Source organism: Taudactylus pleione, unplaced genomic scaffold (assembly GCF_031769625.1).
Source record: "Taudactylus pleione unplaced genomic scaffold, aTauple2 ptg001408l, whole genome shotgun sequence".
Taxonomy (NCBI): domain Eukaryota; kingdom Metazoa; phylum Chordata; class Amphibia; order Anura; family Myobatrachidae; genus Taudactylus; species Taudactylus pleione.
The window spans coordinates 2,764-23,107 of record NW_028285808.1 but is presented as its reverse complement, the minus strand read 5'-3'; the positions used below and the strand labels follow the sequence as shown (position 1 = coordinate 23,107).

The 20,344-nt window shown below is 43.2% G+C and overlaps 1 protein-coding gene across 1 annotated transcript in view; it reads left to right on the top strand.

Moving 5' to 3' along the window:
* Positions 1-19,968, top strand: part of LOC148442704 (TBC1 domain family member 14-like) — a gene marked incomplete at its 3' end in the record, with an annotated part of 106,648 nt that extends 86,680 nt beyond the window's left edge. Inside the window, exons 5-11 of the mRNA XM_088463553.1 lie at positions 2,712-2,821; positions 4,809-4,891; positions 13,235-13,352; positions 17,188-17,294; positions 17,864-17,944; positions 19,700-19,794; positions 19,872-19,968. Of these exons, the coding sequence (XP_088319679.1) occupies positions 2,712-2,821; positions 4,809-4,891; positions 13,235-13,352; positions 17,188-17,294; positions 17,864-17,944; positions 19,700-19,794; positions 19,872-19,968 (691 nt within the window). The remainder of the gene's footprint in view (positions 1-2,711; positions 2,822-4,808; positions 4,892-13,234; positions 13,353-17,187; positions 17,295-17,863; positions 17,945-19,699; positions 19,795-19,871) is intronic.
* Between the last annotated feature and the right edge of the window lie 376 nt (positions 19,969-20,344).

Genomic DNA, 20,344 nt, shown 5'->3' with positions numbered 1-20,344 from the left:
ATGCCTGCTAGTAATCCATTCAATTCCAGTTGGGCCGGATGTGATGTTGGCCGTCTGAACACATGTAATCTGTCAGACTGACCGCAGTGAGTGCACTGTGTGATCGATAGGTCTGATGGTGCTGATTTCCTTTCGCTTTCAGTAGGCATACAGATGCTGTGTGTGACTTGCTGAGTGCCCGTTAATATAAAAAAAATTTTTAAAGGCAGTACAAAATGTTCATACGGGATTGTCTGTCTGCTTTTTGAACATGCTTGCTATGTAGCCAGAGGCACTTTCCTAATGTATCCTGTAAATTGGAGTTCCTCCTGTTTTCCCTGTTCTGTTACCTTTTTTCCTTATTAACTCCATTCCATGGCTGCTTTACATGAATGAAAAAATGGTGTTACTCCTCCTTTCCCCCTTTTTTTTGGGGGGGCCTCCCAGTTGTGTAAGTAGTGTGCCTATCATGGACACTTAATAATCTGATCTCCTTGTTTGCATCATAAGTGGCAGGCAGTCATCCGCATAGCTCAGTATCTCAGCTGGTGTCTGATCCTTCCAGGAGATGAATTGCACAGAGACCAGTTTCAGTTGGTCCTGAATTTAGACTTTCCCAAATTAATTTGATGGCAACATCGGACAAGGCTAAAGTGGATTGCTTCTACTCCCTTCAGTAATGATACAAGAGTGGAGGAAATAAATGTCCGTTCCACAAGAAGTGTGTGTGTGTGTGTGTGTGTGTGTGTGTGTGTGTGTGTGTGTTTTCCATCTCCTTTCCTGTACCCTACAGAAAATAGTTAATGAAGTTGTGGGAGGGCACAGATGTCCTTCAATTTAGGATTTGTTGTCTGTGGTTTGCAGTAGCTTGGGAAATGATCCTGGGACAACCGTGGCCTCTGCCACCTCAATGAGATCTTCTGCATCAGGGACCCATAATTTTTCCCAAACCTGGACCACCTTCTCTTGCTTGGTGTGGAGATTGGGTGGGTTTATTGCAGAGTTGTAAGGGAGTCTCTGACAAAGCAATTGATGTGCGTCTTCAAGCTAGGAAATAAAGTTCCTCCAGTTAACAATAGGATTTACAAGAGCTTCATCCTGTGGGGCAAACACAAACTCAATGATCCTATTCCTACGATTAGTCCACATGTCCTTGATTTTCTTCAGGATGGGCTTTGACAGAGGCCTTGCCCTCACTACCCTGAAGGTTCAATTGCCTGTGCTTAGTGTTTTTCTGGTCACCAGACTTTAATTTAAAAAAAATAATAATTATAATTTGGAAGCAGAAGAGAAAATATTAACGCTCCTATCATACCATCTGTGGCACTCTATCTCCCTATTGTCCTTGGCGCCCAAATGTATGATGCTATTGAGCCTTTTTATATGAGGTCTTCCTCAAGTGACTCTTGAGGTAATGTTTCTTGTAGCAAGCACATCTGCCCATCGATTGGGGGAGTCATATGCTCTGTTGGGGTAGGAAGCCTTTTTTTTTTTTTTTTTTTTTTTTATAGCCATCAGAACAAATTGTTGCAAATGAATCCTACTTTTTTACCAAAGTAGTTTCCACTTTTTCATGTCAATCAGGAGATCCTGCTTCACTCGACAGTCAACTAACGACCAGGAACAATGATTATATTCCATATATCTTATCGGGGCGATTTTTCTGTGTACCTTTCCAGAGAGAATGAATTCAGAAAGTCGGACCAGCTGTTTGCTTTATCCAAACCTCCTGTCACAAGATGAATCGGGAATTATTTACTCAGGACTATGTGAGAAGTGGATATGAGGTGGCAAAAATCCCTAAGGGAGCATTCTCCAAGGCGGTGGTAACTGTCTGCTGTTGGCAGAGCTCAGGCATCAGAACACCATTTCCGCAAAGCAGCGGGTTCCTTGTTTTTTCACACCTTTACCTGACCTTCTCTTCTGGATGTGACAGTCTGTTAACGCTCAGTGCAGAAGGAAAAGCAAATGTTCATTTCACACATTTCGCATGAGTGTTGCTTATGTTTGAGGCTCCCGTCTGAAAGAAGTATAAATGTGTGTATTCCTTGTCTATTTGAGAATCTTCCCATATTTGTGTAAAGCTGCTCTATGGAGTATTTCAAGGAAATTAAATGACCTATAATTCTCTCTTATCCTCCTGCTGGCCCACAAATGCTGATGGCATCTGGCAAAATGCGCTGCCCGATACAAGGGACAAAAACTGTCCTAGCCGTTCCGAGTTACATTGTTGACGGTCTGCCTGATCAGCTGCCACTTACCACACTTGCCCACAAAACCAGGACTGTGTTTGGTGACATCAGCGATTATATTGTCACATTTATTTTATTTTTTTTAAATGCAGAAATCGTTACAATGTTTATTTTTAAGAGCAAGTCCTATTGTTCATAAGTGCAGACTGCTGTTATGTTATCCAGTATCTTTTGTTTGGTTTCCCTCTCAGACTAGCACAGTTTTAGAACATTAGAACATTGTGTTTCTTCTTTTGTTTGTGTCTAAATTTATAAATGAAAGTGCTGCCGCTCATTTAGTTCTATTTAAAACCATGGTAGTAACGGACTGGGGTGGGAATAATGATCTAGCATGAGATTGGTCTTTTTGTGATGCCTGTTATGAAAGAATTATGCAATAAGTTTTTTTTATATACATCTGTCAATTATGTCTTTCTGCAAGCACACGAAACCAATATTGCCTTAGGTGTGTAATTGTCATCGGTGTGTCTTTATCCCCAGGAATATGAAGAGAGAATAGGACGAGCTCCATCTCCGAAACAGAATGTGAGGAAGAGCCTGGTGTTTGAACCCCTGTCGACAACAGCTCTTATATTGGAAGACCGGCCAGCGTGAGTAGATACCTAGTTTATTGTATATGACAAATGTTTACTGGCCATATAAATTCACATGTTAATGTAAGTTGTTTTTTTTTTTTTTTTTTTGTGTGTGTGTCTCAAAGTAGAAATCAGACCCTACCCCCCTCCTGAAACTACTATAGTACATATTTGGGGAGGTTCAGTTCACCATGGTGTAATATCATAATTGAAAATCCATTTATTGTATACTTTTACCTCTGTACTGAATTGGATTTAAAAAAAAGGCTGTCCTATAACTGCAAAGCGAGCAGAGTCTGTGATTACTCTCTCAATATTTCCCTGCAGCTGAGCCTCAGAGGGGCTGTCTGTCATCTTAATGGGAGATAACAGTCCCGCAGTTTAAAAGTCTAGGTCCACAGTTTAGTGGCAGGTGTGTAAGACTGGTGTTGGAGGTGTAGAGTCATTGGGGGCACAGCCAGATGGGAAGTACTGACAGAGGATGCAGTCAGATTGTTTACAAGCACAATGCTGACAGCATATTGTTGACGTGGTCTGTATGTGGACCTGTTTAGAATGTCAACGTACAACATGTCAACATTCACAATTGTCGATAACCAAAATATCCACATAGGATTTCAGTAGGCTTAGGGTAACGTTTACATGTAAAATACCATTTACAACATTGTCGACATAATAATATACTATGCCTCTGAAAAAGGTTTGTATTCCTGTGTACACGTGAAGCTTATAGGTGGCATATGTATTCCCCTCTGCTGTGTCACAGGCTATGTTTGGAAAATGACAGGAGCTGATTGGTTGGTACTTTATATCCCTCCACTTTATCTCCATCCAAGGCTTAGTAAATAGGTTAAGGCAGAGGTTCCCAACCTGTGTCCTCAAGGCACCCTAACAGTCCAGGTTTTAAGTATATCCGTGGTTGAGCACAGATGGTTAAATCAAATTAACCGATGTATTTATTAAGTCACCTGTGCCTAAGCATTGTTAGCCTTAAAACTTGATTGTTCTGTGCCTTGAGGACTGTTAAGGTAATAACCAGCAGCTTGTGACATAACTAATAGTGGTGCCATGCGTGTGGAATGCTACCCTATCCAACACCACTGGGTGACTAAAATACACAGCTCCTTAATATTATTATATATCTTTGTCGTAGTATGCCATTATAGTCGGTTCTTTACATTTATACAGCATGTTAGAATTCTCCCTATCCACTTGTATTGTTCTCTACCATATATACCAGTGATTCCCAAACTTTGTCTTCAAGGCACACTAACAGTCCTGGTTTTAGTGCTATTCATGGTTGAGCACAGATGGTTATATCAAAATAACGGAGGTGCTAATTAATTCACCTGTGCTCAAGTATGGTTATCCTTAAAACTTGGACTGCTAGTGTGCCTTGAGGACAGAGGAACCCCTGATATATACAGTACCATGTATACTGCGATTGCCACTAGGACCAGATGAGTCCAGGTCTCATCTGCTTATGGTAAAAGGCTGATATATTTTATTTTATTTAGTCATTCTAATTTTTCCATTTCTGAATAATATGAGACCTTAGGAAAGCAGTTACTTACTCTGGCTTTGTTTGGTTCGGCTTTGCTGTGCCGTTTATATATAGCACCGTGCAGGGCTCTGGTGTTTTGTTATCCTGAGATACAACAGGGCTCTATTGCGTTTCTGTCCAGATCTGAACATTACAGAGTGCAGAGGAGTAGCAGACACGTCTCTCCCTAAGCGCGTGCTCCTAGCCTGCACCAAGCGAGAATGTATGTCTAGTATATACGTTCCCCTGCATGAGGCACAATTAAAGACTTTTTGGTGTTTGGGGCCTTTTTAATGAGCACTGTGCAAAACTTTCTGTGCTATTTAATTATGCTATTTTAATGCATCAATATGGGATCAGCCCAGAAAATGAAGCCTTGTGTGCCTGGTGCTCCTTAATGCAACTAATGTGCAGTCAGACATAAGCTCACTGACCGAGCAATGTTTATACTATTCCCAGAAACCTGCCAGCCAAACCAGCGGAGGAGGCCCAGAAGCACAGACAGGAATATGAAGAAATGGTGGCCCAAGCTAAACGAAGAGGTAAATCTTACACAGACTAATATCACAGGTGCATTGGCTGTTGTTGGACTATAGCTCCCGTGATCCTCAGACAGTGTCAGGAGAGATAGGATGGGAGTACAGCAACAGTGAGGGGGGGGATCAGGTGGTTCATACTGTTTTGTTTGCCTTTGTCATTATGGAAAAGCAGTGTCTCCTTCAATAACATGTTAGATAGTTTTGTGACTCAATTACTTTTATGGAGTATTTATAATGAGACTGATCTACAGAACAATAGATCTATAATCTGCTGTACGTGGGTGCAGGAATCGCCAGTCAGCCACTACCCGTCATGGTTGTTTGCTCCCTACTATAGATTTCAGTAGATTTCTCAGCAGCCAGTCTGGTTTCCAGTAGAGCGCACAGCAATGGGTCACACAATAATAAAAAAAAATTGGATGCAAAATGCAAAAATCACTGTTTGCAAAAACTATTTTATCCTGTGTTATGTCAGAACATCATGATACAGCCGGGGGAAAAAAATACATCGTTCAGGTGCTGTCATATAAAATAAAGCAAAATGAGAAAGTGGGAGTCTTGAGTTAAAGGGGTGTTTTTAAAGGTTGAAAGTTAAAATGTGCCATTAACAAATAATGAATAATGCATCATTTTGGTTATTTGTATTGACTTCTCATTAGGATAGGTTTAAATAGTGTGTGTGTAGCGCACCTGCTGCTATAGTTTCCATATATAAAAAGGCATTGGTCTGGTGGCTGGATCTCTTCTTCTTCTTTTTTTTCTTCCTTCTTCAGGGTCCATAGGGATCCACAGGGATACCATGGGGGGGGGGGGGGTGGAGGGGGGAGTGACTGGTGCCCAGATCACTCCAACCAAAGCTTTAGTTCCCAGGATGCACCGGTCCTCCTCCACATATACCCCAGCCACAGGTAGACCGTTTTGCGTTTGGTGCCGGCAGGACCAGTCGCACCTTTTTGACAGGGGGACTGCTTCAGCAGCCCCAAGCTTTTATTTTTACGAGGTTTTATTTTATTTTTTACATCAGAGCAAGCAGCGCTAGGCGTCCTAATCTGCGTCTGTGCTGCTGCTCCGTCTACCTCTGCCGGCGCATCAACACCGGTGAGTGGTCACGTGATTACAGCGGGCGCCAGCGGGGCTTTGCTAGCTGCTCCACTGGGGACCCAGGGCTGCAGCCAGACAAACGGAGAGGACAGGTAAGGGGATTCCCGACTTGCGTTTTGTGCAGTCCTTGCCTCCGGCGGTGGAGACCTGCCGGAGGGAGCTGCAGTGGGGTGACTGGTTTGTCCGCTTCCCCACTAGACCACCTGGGCAGTATAAGTCTGGTGCTTGGCTTCACTACTCACTCTCAGGTGTTCTGTCTCCTTTTTACTGAGGACCACATTTTCTCTCTACCAAATTCCCTTTCCCTGCCTACTCCCCCTGGTATAAGTACTCTCTGTATACTGTAGGGAGGGGGCCCACATATAAGGGGGTGGGGATGGCTGCAATGAAAAGCATTGAGGGGGCTGCACAGGGAGACACATGGGGGGCGCTGCACAGGGAGACACATGGGGGGGCGCTGCACAGGGAGACACGGGGGGGCGCTGCACAGGGAGACACGGGGGGGCGCTGCACAGGGAGACACGGGGGGGGCGCTGCACAGGGAGACACATGGGGGGGCGCTGCACAGGGAGACACACGGGGGGGCGCTGCACAGGGAGACACACGGGGGGGCGCTGCACAGGGAGACACACGGGGGGGCGCTGCACAGGGAGACACACGGGGGGGCGCTGCACAGGGAGACACACGGGGGGGCGCTGCACAGGGAGACACACGGGGGGGCGCTGCACAGGGAGACACACGGGGGGGCGTTGCACAGGGAGACACACGGGGGGGCGTTGCACAGGGAGACACACGGGGGGGCGTTGCACAGGGAGACACACGGGGGGGCGCTGCACAGGGAGACACACGGGGGGGCGTTGCACAGGGAGACACATGGGGGGGCTGCACAGGGAGACACACGGGGGGGCGTTGCACAGGGAGACACATGGGGGGGCTGCACAAGGAGATGGGGGGGCTGCACAGGGAGACACTCATATATGCATACATATATACATTTCTTTTTTCTTGGATTTATGTGTATTATTTTTGCAAATAAGTTAATAAGTATTTCTGTCCTGACATAAATACTAATTACGTTATTTTGACCCATTTACTTTAAAAAAAGGGACCGGTCGGTTATTATTTTGGCTTGTGGTGCCTGGAGACCCTAAGGATGCCTTGAACTGAAAAAGTTTTGGAACCACTGTGTTAGGGCATGCTACACCTGTGGCAAGGTATGCTGGGAGGTGTCCTTCCAGAGCAGCTTAAGTACCAGACGTTACCTACCTGTGAAAAATATACCTGTTTAGTTGGGTAAATAAATGTATTTGTTGTGTTTTGGTGCTTTAATGTTTTTAGCTGAAATGTAAAGAAATGAATGAATAAAAGCTTTGATTTTTCTGATATTATATAATATCAATAAGCAATATAAAGACAGCCAAATGCTGGGAAAAGATCCTTGGCCAGGGTAGGTTAGTAACCACTCAGCGCATGTGAGCCGATCTGGAAAATCTTGTGTTTAATGATTGAGTACCATTCACTAAGGTCTTTGATTAACTTCCCGACTGGAAACCTGTATCCTGACAAATGTCCAACAATCCCATCAATACAGAGATCTGTAGGCAAATGTGCATGTTTTATTCATAGTCAGGGGAAGGACGTTAAGTGTACGTTTCCTGCCTTGTGTAATGGCGTTCAGAAATGATGCAGCCACTAATTCATTGCTTTATGTACGTCCATGGCAGGTTGAATGGCCGTATACTCTAGACCAGGGGTCTTCAACCTTGGCCCTCCAGCTGCTGTGGAATTACACATCCCAGCATGCACTGCCATAGTTTTAGCATGCTGTTATATTAAAAAAGTTGCAGTGCATGCTGGGGTGTGTAGTTCCACAGCAGCTAGAGGGCCAAGGTTGAAGACCCCCGCTCTAGACCGTTTCTTAGAGCTGCCTCTCTCAGACCTACTACCCTACTCTTTTTTTATGAAATTCAGCCCGACCATCAATTCTTCCTGACAGTCACATTACCCTTACACACTTAGAAACCAGTCACTGGCACATACATTAGAAATATTCCTTCTATCTACATTGATAGTTGCAGGGAGCCTGATACTTGAAAGCCAAATATAATAAAAAATGATCTGCGCTATACATCAAGGGGAAATGACCATATAAATTGTTTTAAACAAGACTGAATTATATAGACATGATAGATATGATCAAATGGTATTTAATAAAATAATCCTATATATATGACAATTTAAAAAATATCACTAACACTTCTAAAACAAATATTCAAACCTGAGGATCCTCATGTACACTGCAATAGTATCACATACAGTGTGGTATAATGTTGCAAAATATAGTAGCAGCTGACCTGTATGAAAATGGTCACTAATGGCAGTGTGCAACCACCGCTAAAAAAAAGAAAAATCACAAGCTATAAAAACAGGACAATCCTGAAAACATGTATAGTGTTCAATATAATCAGCTGATTGGTATAGAAAAAGGTGGCTAGAGAAACCAACGTGTATGTTCAAGCATATAAGTTCTCCCGTCCTCGGTTGAAAAACTTGATGTATGGGCACAATTCTTATTGACAACCCCAATGTATAGCTCATTAGCCGTTCAGCGGAATCGGCAAGTGCTGTATGTGTGCATATAATGTCCTGTACTCGTTGGATAGCCTGATGAATGGGCACACGTCTTAAAGACAACAGCAATGTGAGGCTTAACAAGCCATTCAGCGGTTGCGGCAAGTGCTGTGTGTTTACTCACACTTCTGTGGCTTGAGCTAGTAGGACTCTCCGTCTGCGCGTCCTCGGAAATATGCGGGGAGCGGTCCTCCTGCTGCGTATTGCGGTCCTCCTGCTGCGTCCTCCTGTGTATTGATCCCGGCCAGGTGATTGCAGAGTGGTAACTCGAAGTGGCGCTTGGTAAGGTAGCTAGAGTCCTTAACGTGTTTCGTCACGCCCACATGACTTTTTTTCAAAAGTTATACTTGAAAGCAGCAGCCCTCTGTAACTTGGTTTAGTCACACTGTGTGGCTTGCAGGTCAGCCATAGCTGGAGACCCTCACATTTCTTTGTGCGCGCTGGCTGGCAGGACCATCAACACCAATCTCTGTTTTCTGTAGAAATTCTGGCCTTTTTCAAATTTGGATTTTTTTGCCTTTTCGAGTTAGTGGACATCAAACATGTCTGTGTATGAGGTCGACTTTGTCATCTGAAGGTACTTTGCAAATGTCTAGTGTTGAACTGGGTTTTACAAGGCCCAGAAGATATCCAGCTACACTATACTGTACAATGATGTTGATGTTAAATATGAAGACATTTGGTTAATGATTGTGTGATACCAGAGATAAATAAAGTGACTCTCTATAAGACATGCTATAAGGCAGTCATTCCGAACGGTCCAGGTTTTAAGGATATTCATGGCTGAGCACAGATGGTTAAATAAAAAATGACTAATACTATTCATTATTAACTATTAATAATTCACCTATGCTCAATCAAAGGATATGCTTAAAACCTGGACCATTAGGGTGCCTTGAGGGCCAAGGGGGAGATGTGTCAAGCCACTCACAGGAGCATGGCATAGCACCCAGCAGCTGGAACTAAAGTAGTCACTACTGTATTAGGATGGCGGGACAGTCCCATAATAGCTGAATTTCTTGTCAGGCTGTATATAGATGCTAAAATGTAACACACAAATTAAAGTGCTTCTACTTTACTTTGTACATCTCTCATGTAAATAACACAAACAATCTATTTTCTATCATAGAGATAGATGTATGAAGGACTTAATTTTTACATAACATCAGGTCGTCTTATACACACACATTCCGCAGCACATATCCATTCCTAACCCACTGCTCCATGCTCCTTCTTCACTATCTACCCCTCTGTGTCGCCCCTGTCTGTCTGCCCTTCCCCTTTAGAATGTAAGCTCTCACGAGCAGGGCCCTCATCCTCACGTGCTTCTCCTCCCCCTACTTATAGTATAATTTACTCCTAACTCCCTACAATGGCACCTACCACCTGGTTGCTCATGTCCTGCTGCTTGTGTTTTGCAGCTGAGTTTATAACCTTGTCCTTGTCCTGCATTGTTTTGTATTACTATTAACTGTTTTTCTTGTGTGCTCATTTATGTACTGTGTAAGGCGCTGCGGAACCTTTGTGGCGCCATATAAATAAAGGATAATAATAATAATAATAATAAAGCCTTGGACAGGGCCGAAACTAGGATTTTTGTCACCCCGGGCAAGACTAGCAATTTGGCGCCCCCCTATAGTAATGCCCCCTGCAGCAGTGCCCCTATAGTAATGCCCCTGCAGCAGTGCCCCTATAGTAATGCCCCTGCAGCAGTGCCCCTATAGTAATGCCCCTGTAGTAGTGCCCCTATAGTAATGCCCCTGTAGTAGTACCCATATAGTAATGCCCCTGTAGTAGTACCCATATAGTAATGCCCCTGTGGTAGTACCCATATAGTAATGCCCCTGTGGTAGTACCCATATAGTAATGCCCCTGTGGTAATGCCCATATAGTAATGCCCCTGCAGTAGTGCCCATATAGTAATGCCCCTGTAGTAGTGCTCATATAGTAATGCCCCTGTAGTAGTGCCCATATAGTACTAAATGCCCCTGTAGTAGTGCCCATATAGTAATGCCCCTGTAGTGCCGCTTACACACACACACACACAAAAAAAAATTACTTAACCTAAACCCCGCTTCTATGTCCGCTGCCGCGTCTGGTCCTCCCAGCTGCTCCTCGGAACTATGGGAGAGACGTCATGACATCACTCCCATAGTGCCTGTGGGGAGAGCCAGAAGCTGGAGTTCAGGGGAGAACTCCAGCCTCCGGCTACCGTGGCGCTGCAGGGAAGGGTCGTGATCACCTGGGATGTATTCACCAGCGCAAAAGTTTCCTACCGGTGGTACTGGAAGCTGCTGGGCACAGAGTTCTCTAGACTCAAGGAGTAAACAGTATAGATAAGGGTTGTGTGTCCAGCGCTAATCTTATGAATCTGTAGATGTAGAAAACAGATGTGGTGCGATATGGATGTACAAGAAGCAAGTTATGTTAAAACAATTAATATTTAATGGAGATAGATGAATAAATTATATTGTAAATTATACAGAGTCACATTGCTCCTACGAAGAAATAACCAAATGTCCAGTTTCTATAATGGTATGATCTGTGGTAAATTGGCTTTTATTGTGTTAAAATAAGATAAGAAAGCTCCTTTAGGGTGCCTCTTTCTGTAGGTCACCAATAGGTGTCTACGTATCCCTGCGGCCAAGCTGGGTACTGCCCCTATGATGTGGGGGATGTCTCTGAGTAAGGATAATGTCCTTCACCTTGTATGCAGGTTGCAGGTTACATAAGGAGACCCTTTTAGGGGGTCCCTTCCGTATGGCACTTAGTGCCCACGTCTCCCTATTATCACCAATGTGACAACCTGTCTGTCCGTGATGGTGAGATGTAGTCTCCAGTGAGTGAACTACAATGGAGAATACTGTCCTGTATAGATTAGTGAAGGGTGTGGGTATACCCTCAATGAGGGCGGACCTGCCGTATGAGGGTATCATACGTTCCCTTACTAAGTGCTGGTGGAAATGCAAGGTATTGTATGTGCTTATAACAGTGTGAGACATACGGCAGGTCCGCCCTCATTGAGGGTATACCCACACCCTTCACTAATCTATACAGGACAGTATTCCCCATTATAGTTCACTAACTGGAGACTACATCTCACCATCACGGACAGACGGGTTGTCACATTGGTGATGATAGGGAGACGTAGGCACTAAGTGCCATACGGAAAGGGATCCCCTAACATGGTCTCCTTCTGTAACCTGCATACAAGGTGAAGGACATTATCCTTACTCGGAGACATCCCCCCACATCATAGGGGCAGTACCCAGCTTGGCCGCAGGGATACGTAGACACCTATTGGTGACCTACGGAAAGAAGCACCCTAAAGGAGCTTTCTTATCTTATTTTAACACAATAAAAGCCAATTTACCAATGATCATACCATTATAGAAACTGGACATTTGGTTATTTCTTCATAGGAGCAACGTGACTCCGTATAATTTACAATATAATTTATTCATCTATCTCCATTAAATATTAATTGTTTTAACATAACTTGCTGCTTGTACATCCATATCGCACCACATCTGTTTTCTACATCTACAGATTTGTAAGGTTAGCGCTGGACACACAACCCTAGGGAAGGGCCCGGGCACCCGCTGGTAATAAAATCCCAGCGGGCGTCCGGCATAGAGACCCCCTGCGGCACCGGGCTGGAGGACACTGGCGGCGGGTGCAGCAGCGCTCCCGTTGCACGTGCACCTCCAGCCCCTCCCCTAGTCGCGGCCCTGCCTTGGATAGAGATAAAATACCAACAAATCAGCTTCCGTCAATTTTCTAGCACAGCCTGTAACATGACAGAAGCTGAGAAGTTGGTACTTTATCACGCTCCACTTTATCTCTCTCCAAAATTAGATACATCTCTCCCACCCCACCCACCGCAAGTTTAAGAACCACTGCTATGAGGAGATACATGTATCAGACATGCTCTGGCTTAAAGCCCACCAGAGGAAACACGTTTTAGTGAGCAGTCCAAACCATTGTAAGCCTGACATTGTATGATCAGCCAGGTATGTCTTTAAACTATTGCCGGATTGCAACCACTGCTCCCTTTATAGAAAAGCACTTTTTGCTGTCTTCGTAAATGCAGTGCAGACCGTTCCATATAAATAATGCATAGATATTTTCACTTATTCATAAGGAATACTTTCTTTTGTCTTACAGGCTATAACATAATCCCAAGTGTAGTTTATTAGGAGATCCAGTAACCCTTATGTTGTATGGCTCTGTATAATGTATTGGCACTTTTTTTTTTTATTAAATAATGGTCCAGATCTCACCAGCTTTGAATTCTTCTCTCCGGCATTTTGCATGATTCCAAAAAAATGCTGTGATTCAGAGTGTCGGCGGGATAACCCAAACCAGTGGTACATATATTATACATCAGCCTGCTGGGGAGATTTACTAATATTCAGTGACAGGAGTATAGACTTGACAGTCTGTCATTGTCAGCTTTGTTTCTGTGCCCAGAATTTGTTAAAATCTTATTACCTCCTGCCAGATCTTTCATTCAAAACGAGCTGCTCGCAGATGGTTTCTGCTGTCCCCATAGTATGGAAGAAATATCCTTTCATCTCAGCACTTTAGCAGCCTCTGGTTTTGTGTTTTCAGAATACAAAGAGGCCCAGAGAAGGAAAAAACAACTGGAAGAGAGATGTAAACTGGAAGAGAGCATCGGAAACGCCGCTTTAACCTGGAACAATGAAATTCTACCCAACTGGGAAACCACGTAAGAGAACCTGTGTCATAGGAGGGGATTATACTTTGGTTTTGCTTCAGTAATTTGCCAAGAATGTATATTTCACTTGTGCTATTATTATACACTTGTTTAGAATAGTCAAAATTGTCTTCTCAAATCCAATGGGGTTTATGTGTTGGGTCGCAGCCTGCGAACAATAGTAAATGGATATAGTGTAGGGGATGCTCTTGGTGCTTACCTATCCGAAGGTTTTTTTTTTGTTTTGTTTTTTTTTTGGTCCTTTCCTCCCCCAAAAGCCCCCCTCTGGATAGGTAAGCGCAGAGAGCTTCCTCTACACGCTATCTATACAGTTGTATTATTATTATTATTATTATTATTGTTTATACGGTGCCACAAGTGTTCCGCAGCGCCTTACAAAGTACATAACCAAAAAAGTGACTAACAATACAATACAAATACAGTGGAGGACAAGGACAGGTATAATATACATTGGTGACCATAACACCCAAATAAGCAACAGAGCATAAGCAACCAAGTGTTAGGGAGTAAGAAGTAGATGAAAATAAAGTAAGGAGAAGCACAAGAGGGTAGAGGGCCCAGCTCGCCAGAGCTTACATGGGTCTATTCAATTAACCGTGAATTGCAGGTGCGATGTGCCGCAATACAGGGGTTCATGTATATTTGCGATATACAGTGCCACCAAGAAACCACGATGTCCTCTTCACACAGGATTTGCGTTCCGGAATATTACACCCCCAATCCGCAGCGAATTGACCAAATTTTATTTATTTTTTTCTCAAACGATTGTTTTACCAAATCAACAATATCGCAACAGCATCAAGTTATGTACATGCAGATTATGTAGAATGGCTTTGTCCCCTATTACATTGTATGAAATATACTTGTACGTGTTCCTTAGGGAACTACTGTATATCCAGAAAGTCAAAGTGCAGCATTGAGGTAAAATATAGGATACTCGCACTCTCTTTTCTGCTTTGTTTAAAAAAGAAATTGCGTAAAAATGAGCGAACCAAATAAGTTATTTTACTAGGGTCAAATGCAGGATTTGAAGATGGATTTTCTGTACCATGCCACCATGATGGGCGTGACTATTATGCAAGGGGCGTGGCTACAGATTTACCCACCTGTACTCAGTCAGATCAAAGTCTTGACTGAATATGAGAGTCACTTAGTTGGGACAGCCCCACCAGAATCTGGATTCTGGTGTGTTGGAGACCTATTTTTGAAAAGGGATAGGTATATGAAAATCCTAGCAATGAGTGAACTCTCTTGGCTTCATGCCCTTTAACCAGTCCCACCGTTAAATCAGTAGCACCCAACTTTAATAATTAGACACACCTCCAGCTGACTTTTACCTTACCGGCGCCAGAATACCGACGCCGGTCAGAATCCCGGTGCCAGCTTCTAGACTGCCGGGATGCCGAAGGTAAGTAGTGGGGGTGGGGGGGAGAGTTAGGGTTAGGCACTAAAAGAGGAGAGTTAGGTTTAGGGGAGGGGGAGGTTAGGTTCAGGCACTAGGGGGGGAGGTTAGGTTCAGGCACTGGGGGGGAGGCTTAAGGGTAGGGTAGGGAGAGGGGTAGGGTTAGCATACCGACCACCAAGTGTCGGTATGTTAACCAAGTCGAGATTCTGACCGCCTGGATCCCGTCTGCCGGTATGACATACCCATTCCCACTACAACAGCCCTGCTGTTAAAGCAATATAACTATGTAATAATAAATAGTATCCCCCTTCCCCACTGAGCCCAGGTATTAAATACATAGGTATATTTATTAAATCTTATTATTGGAAAATTGAATAAGCAGATTGATCCGCGCTCCAGGTTCTGGTGGGTGGGTGTAATGATTGTGCAGGGGGGGGAAAGGGGGGGGGGTTTGCTGGACAGGGGCGAGGAGAGAGAGAGAGAGAGGGGGAGGGGGTTGGCAATGGTGCTGCACGTGGAACAGGCGTACCAAACCTGTTGGGTTATGCTTTTGGAAGGAGGTACACGTGCGCTCCTTGGTGTGTGTGCGGGGGAGGGGGGGGGGAGAGCAATACAGAATGGGGGGGGGGAAATTGGACTACTATTAATTTAATTTCAAGCTGCTTCAAGGGGAAATAAAAACCCTCCCATCTTCTGAAACTCAGCCCAGCACTAATAGTATCCACATCATCCCACATGAACTAAATTAGCACAATTATGATCCTACTATGAAATAACAACCGTCAATAAACAAATAGCATCGTAAATAAATCATTACCTCCCACCCATCAGAAAATAATTAACCCTAACCCCACCATAACATTATTAGCCCACCTGCATTAGATTAGGATCCTTTTACTCCACACACAGGCACACACTCTCTTACCTTCTTCCATCCAGCTCTGCAGAGACTCTCCTCCCATCTGCCTCTTACTGGATGCAGATTTTGTGGACCACCTGACGTGTGAGCTGTCCATGTGATCTGCGGTCAGGGTAGGGGTAGAACTGATTAGTGCAATCTGCTTCTTCAAGCAGCAAGATGGCAAGACCAGCCTGTCAATGATGAAACCACCCCATTACTAGGCCGAGGGGAGTTTCTGGGCAACTGGAAATCCCCTAGGTGCATGCTCTCCCATGTAAATCCACCATTCAGTACAAAGCAGTCTTATTACAAAGCTTATCACCTAGATTTGTGGGGCTTTTTTTCATTTGCTCGATTTATTTATATTTTTGCACAAAGTGGGGTATATTCAATGTTCATCTCCTTGTACTGGAGTAAGACCTAGCATGCAGGACAGATTTTGGTAAGTTTTATTTTAGTTATAGCATACAAATATTGGTGTGGAGACAATTGTTTTTTTTGTGTTTTTTTGTATAGATAGGAATGTTAAAAATGCCAACATAGGATTTGATTAAAAAAAAATAAATATATATATTTTTTTTACGGGGAACAGTTAAGTTAATTTATTTGATATGGTGGTACCGCTCCCCTAAAACTGAAATGACGTGTACCGTGATGTGCACTTGGGTTCTTTGAGGTGCACTGGTGTGAACTGCACAATAGCTTTAGTTTCCATTGTGGATGGGATATATCAGTTTTCCATTGAAATTGCAATACATCCCGTTCTCTTTCTGCCACACATCGGCATCTGTGATGGCCGCTATGCAGGAATACTTACCTGCAGGGACAGCACTTCTGATGAGAGTTTTGGGTTTATGATACACAAGGCGACGGAGAGGGATTCTTGCGAAAAAAAGAATCTTATTGACTTTAGGCAACACCATCTTTAGTTCATGCAGAAACTTTCCGGCGCTTGCTGCATACAGGCACAACGCAGCCCCATAGAATTCTGTATATCCGGATATCTGCTGCGGACCGTTTTTAATACATATGGCGAGCCATATGTATTGCTGTAATCCTTCAAAAACTGACATTTTACTGCATTTTTGTGATCATTACATCCTTCCGGTGTAGGCTTTGTTAAATGACTTCCATAGCATAATACAATATGGGTTGGTTCTTTAACTAGTCTCCCCCATAACCCTTGGCTGTTTGCAATGTTACTCTTCTTTATTGTTATCATTGACCATGATTAAAGGTAGAGTCAAATTCCTATCTCCAGTTCTCCTGCCCTCCCTTGTGATATATAGGATCGGAAGGGGTCCTCCCCTGCTTCTCGATTCCTGAAGCTCTGAGCTGTATTATACTATCAGGAAAATAAGACTTTATACATTATGGCAGAGGACAGGATGGACCTAATATAAGCGGTATGGGACTAGGCGGACCTATTTTCCGCAGCAGAACTGATATCGCACATCACCCTCTAGTGCTTTTAAGGTTTCAGCATATTTGTAAAGGAAATGCTTTCTCTCTTCCAATAGGTGTTGTTCTCGGCGAGTTCGGGAGCTGTGGTGGCAGGGAATCCCACCTAGTGTCAGGGGGAAGGTCTGGAGTTTGGCAATTGGCAACGAGTTAAATGTCACACACGGTAAGACCGGAATCTGGAGGTCTGCCTGTTATCAATCAATTTAACATTTGTATTGGTGTCACAGTCCCTAAATTGTGAAATAGACCAGGAAGTGTGGGCACAATGGCTTATTTACAATAAGAATGCTGCATATCCTTCCAAATGAGTTAAACCTAAATAATGACTAAATGTGACCTGATCTGTACATGTATGTTAGGCATGAGCAGCCAAGTATCATGGTAAATGCAGTTATTCAAAAACGATATCTTCCAAACCTGCGCTAGTTCGCGGTGGAGTGTTTGCTGCAAGAGACTAAAGGCCCCCATACGTCAGCAATTGGGCAATTTGCAATCGATTGTGTATAAAAATCATTCCTTTTTTTCAATCGATTGCAGAATTGCTTCAATCGAGTGAAAAAGGGAAAGATTTTTATACACAGTCGATTGCAAATTGCCCAATTGCTGATGTACATAAATTGTTACTGATAGAAAATCATTAGACTTCAATGTTTCCTTTCATTATTGTTTGTTGTGGAAAGTATTATAGATTGTTGTGAGAGAGTAATTGTTTATTATTGTGTGTTTTTATAGAGCTTTATGACATTTGCTTATCTCGTGCTAAGGAACGATGGAAATCACTGAGCATGGGAGGGTCTGAAGTTGAAAATGAAGGTAATAGTTTCCACAGTCTGTTGATGGATGGACTTGTGCTTTTATGTGGCTTTCTGCTGCTCCTCACCAACATTATATGTATCACTATGAATTATGTGGCTTTACTCCTCACCAACACTTTACATATCCCTAAAATGTATGTCTTTTTGCTGCTCCTCACTAACGTACCTATCACTATGATTTATATGGCTTTCTGCTGCTCCCCACTAACACTGTACGTATCACTATGATTTATGTGGCCCTACTGCCAGGCACTTGCAGTCAGTATATGGCAGAGCCTCCCCTGTCATGAACCTGAGATTTGATATAAATATCTTCTTTGTATTATTCAAATAATTTTTATAACTTAGAAACCTTTTCTTTGTTTATTGTAATCATTTAACACTCACCAGCTTTGTGGAGCTCCCTGGGACTGCAAGGAGATGAGATGAGGCAGCTACAGCTCAGCCTCGCTTCTGTACAGTCTAACACTGCTTGCAGAGCTGGGGGCGGGGCCACACCATGGTCAATAAGCTGCACAGAACAAGACCTAATAGAGGCATGCCACTGAGTATGGGGGGGGTGCCTTGAGCACTAATGGACACAATGGATATGTCATGTGACAATGTGACATGAAGTTCACTGCAGTGTTTAGAGATCGGTGCTGTCAGCAGCAGCAAGATAAGACAGTAATGCAGGTAGGAGAATCAAAGGATAGGAGGCAAGAGTTAGTGAGTAGAGAATGAAACAGGCTCCCATTACTCAGACCCAACTCCATGTGTGCCTCCCCAGTCATTGACCTCACCGCACGTCTCTGCTTTCTGCTGCTCCACACGAACACCTATATACGTAATACACTGATTTATGTGGCTTTCTGCTGCTCCCTACTAACACTTCATATCACTATGATTTATGTGGTTTGCTGCTGCTCACTAACAATATATATGTATCACTGTGATTTATGTGGCTTTCTGCTGCTCCTCTCTAAACCTATATATGTATCACGAACGTATAATTGATTTATGTGGCTTTCTGCTGCTCCTCACTACCACTATATATGTATCACTGTGATTTATGTGGCTTTCTGCTGCTGTTTCTGCAATCACTACATGTTGTTTGCTCTTATTTTGGTTACAAGCACCAAATGATTCACTTATTTCTGGCAATCAAATGTTATAATATTGTATTGAATACATTTTTTTTTCTCAAAGCAAAAGTAGTGTTTACAATTTATTGTGTGTAGACATTCATGTGTGGGGTTGTTTCTCAGCCAAGGGAGTGGGATCACTCACAATTTTGCCTAAGAACACAGCCATGAATAAAGAATGGTACCACAACATCCTCCAAGAGCAACATTAACACTCACCTGGGGCAGTCCCCGCCATGCAGTAGGCTTCCAGTGTATTGGCGTATGTGTCCTCTACAGACCCAGCTCTGTGTCGCTCACCACTCTGTACACATCATGGAGAGTAGCCCCAGTCATGTGTAGAGGGGACAGACTGACCAATGTTACCTAGGTGCTCAAATGGCACATATATGTGTGTGTATGTATATATAAATTATGATTATGGATAATTTGTTTTAAGTACAGCTAAAGTATAGTTTACAAAAGTATCATAGATAGTGTTTGATACCCCGCTAATTTGGAATAAATTACCCCTACGGGAGATTTGCTCTGACTGCAGATTGTGATAGCTTCTTTGGCTGAAGGGTAACCTAAGTAATATTTAGCCAACAAATTCTGATATCTTTAACAATATATTTTTGCGTCTGCAGACTCCGGTTTGTCCGCAGCTGACCGGGAGGCCAGCTTGGAGCTAATAAAACTGGATATATCCCGGACATTCCCAAATCTGTGTATTTTCCAAAAGGTACGTCCTGACGTGACACCCAATGCATAATATTCTTTTTCATAAAAAATTATTTCATATTTTTGTTTTTTTTAAAGCTAGCGGCGTTGCATAATCTGGATACAGTCTCTGGGTTCTGTCTATTTCCATGTTCAACTTTGCTTGAAATCTCCTACCAGAGGTTGGGCATAGTCGGTACTGGGGAGACTGTGTAAAAATACCCAACTCCTCTTTGTGTTGTGTTTTTTTTTTATGTGGCCCTACTGCCAGGCACTTGCAGTCAGGATATGGCAGAGCCTCCTCTGTCATAACCCTGAGATTTCATATAAAAATTGTTAGAATAATACAAATAAGATATTTATAACTTGTAGTTCATTAAAGAATTTTTTTTCAAAGTTCAAAAACAGAAGTGAGAGAGAGGCAGGGTGGTACAGTATAAAGAAAGGAAACCATACTTACAATACCTGCTCTGCTCACTGTATATGAACAGTGCTAATGACTCTAGAAATTGTTTTTTTTTTTTTTTTTAAAAAAACCTCAATCTAGCTATAGACATCCACTAAACATGCAT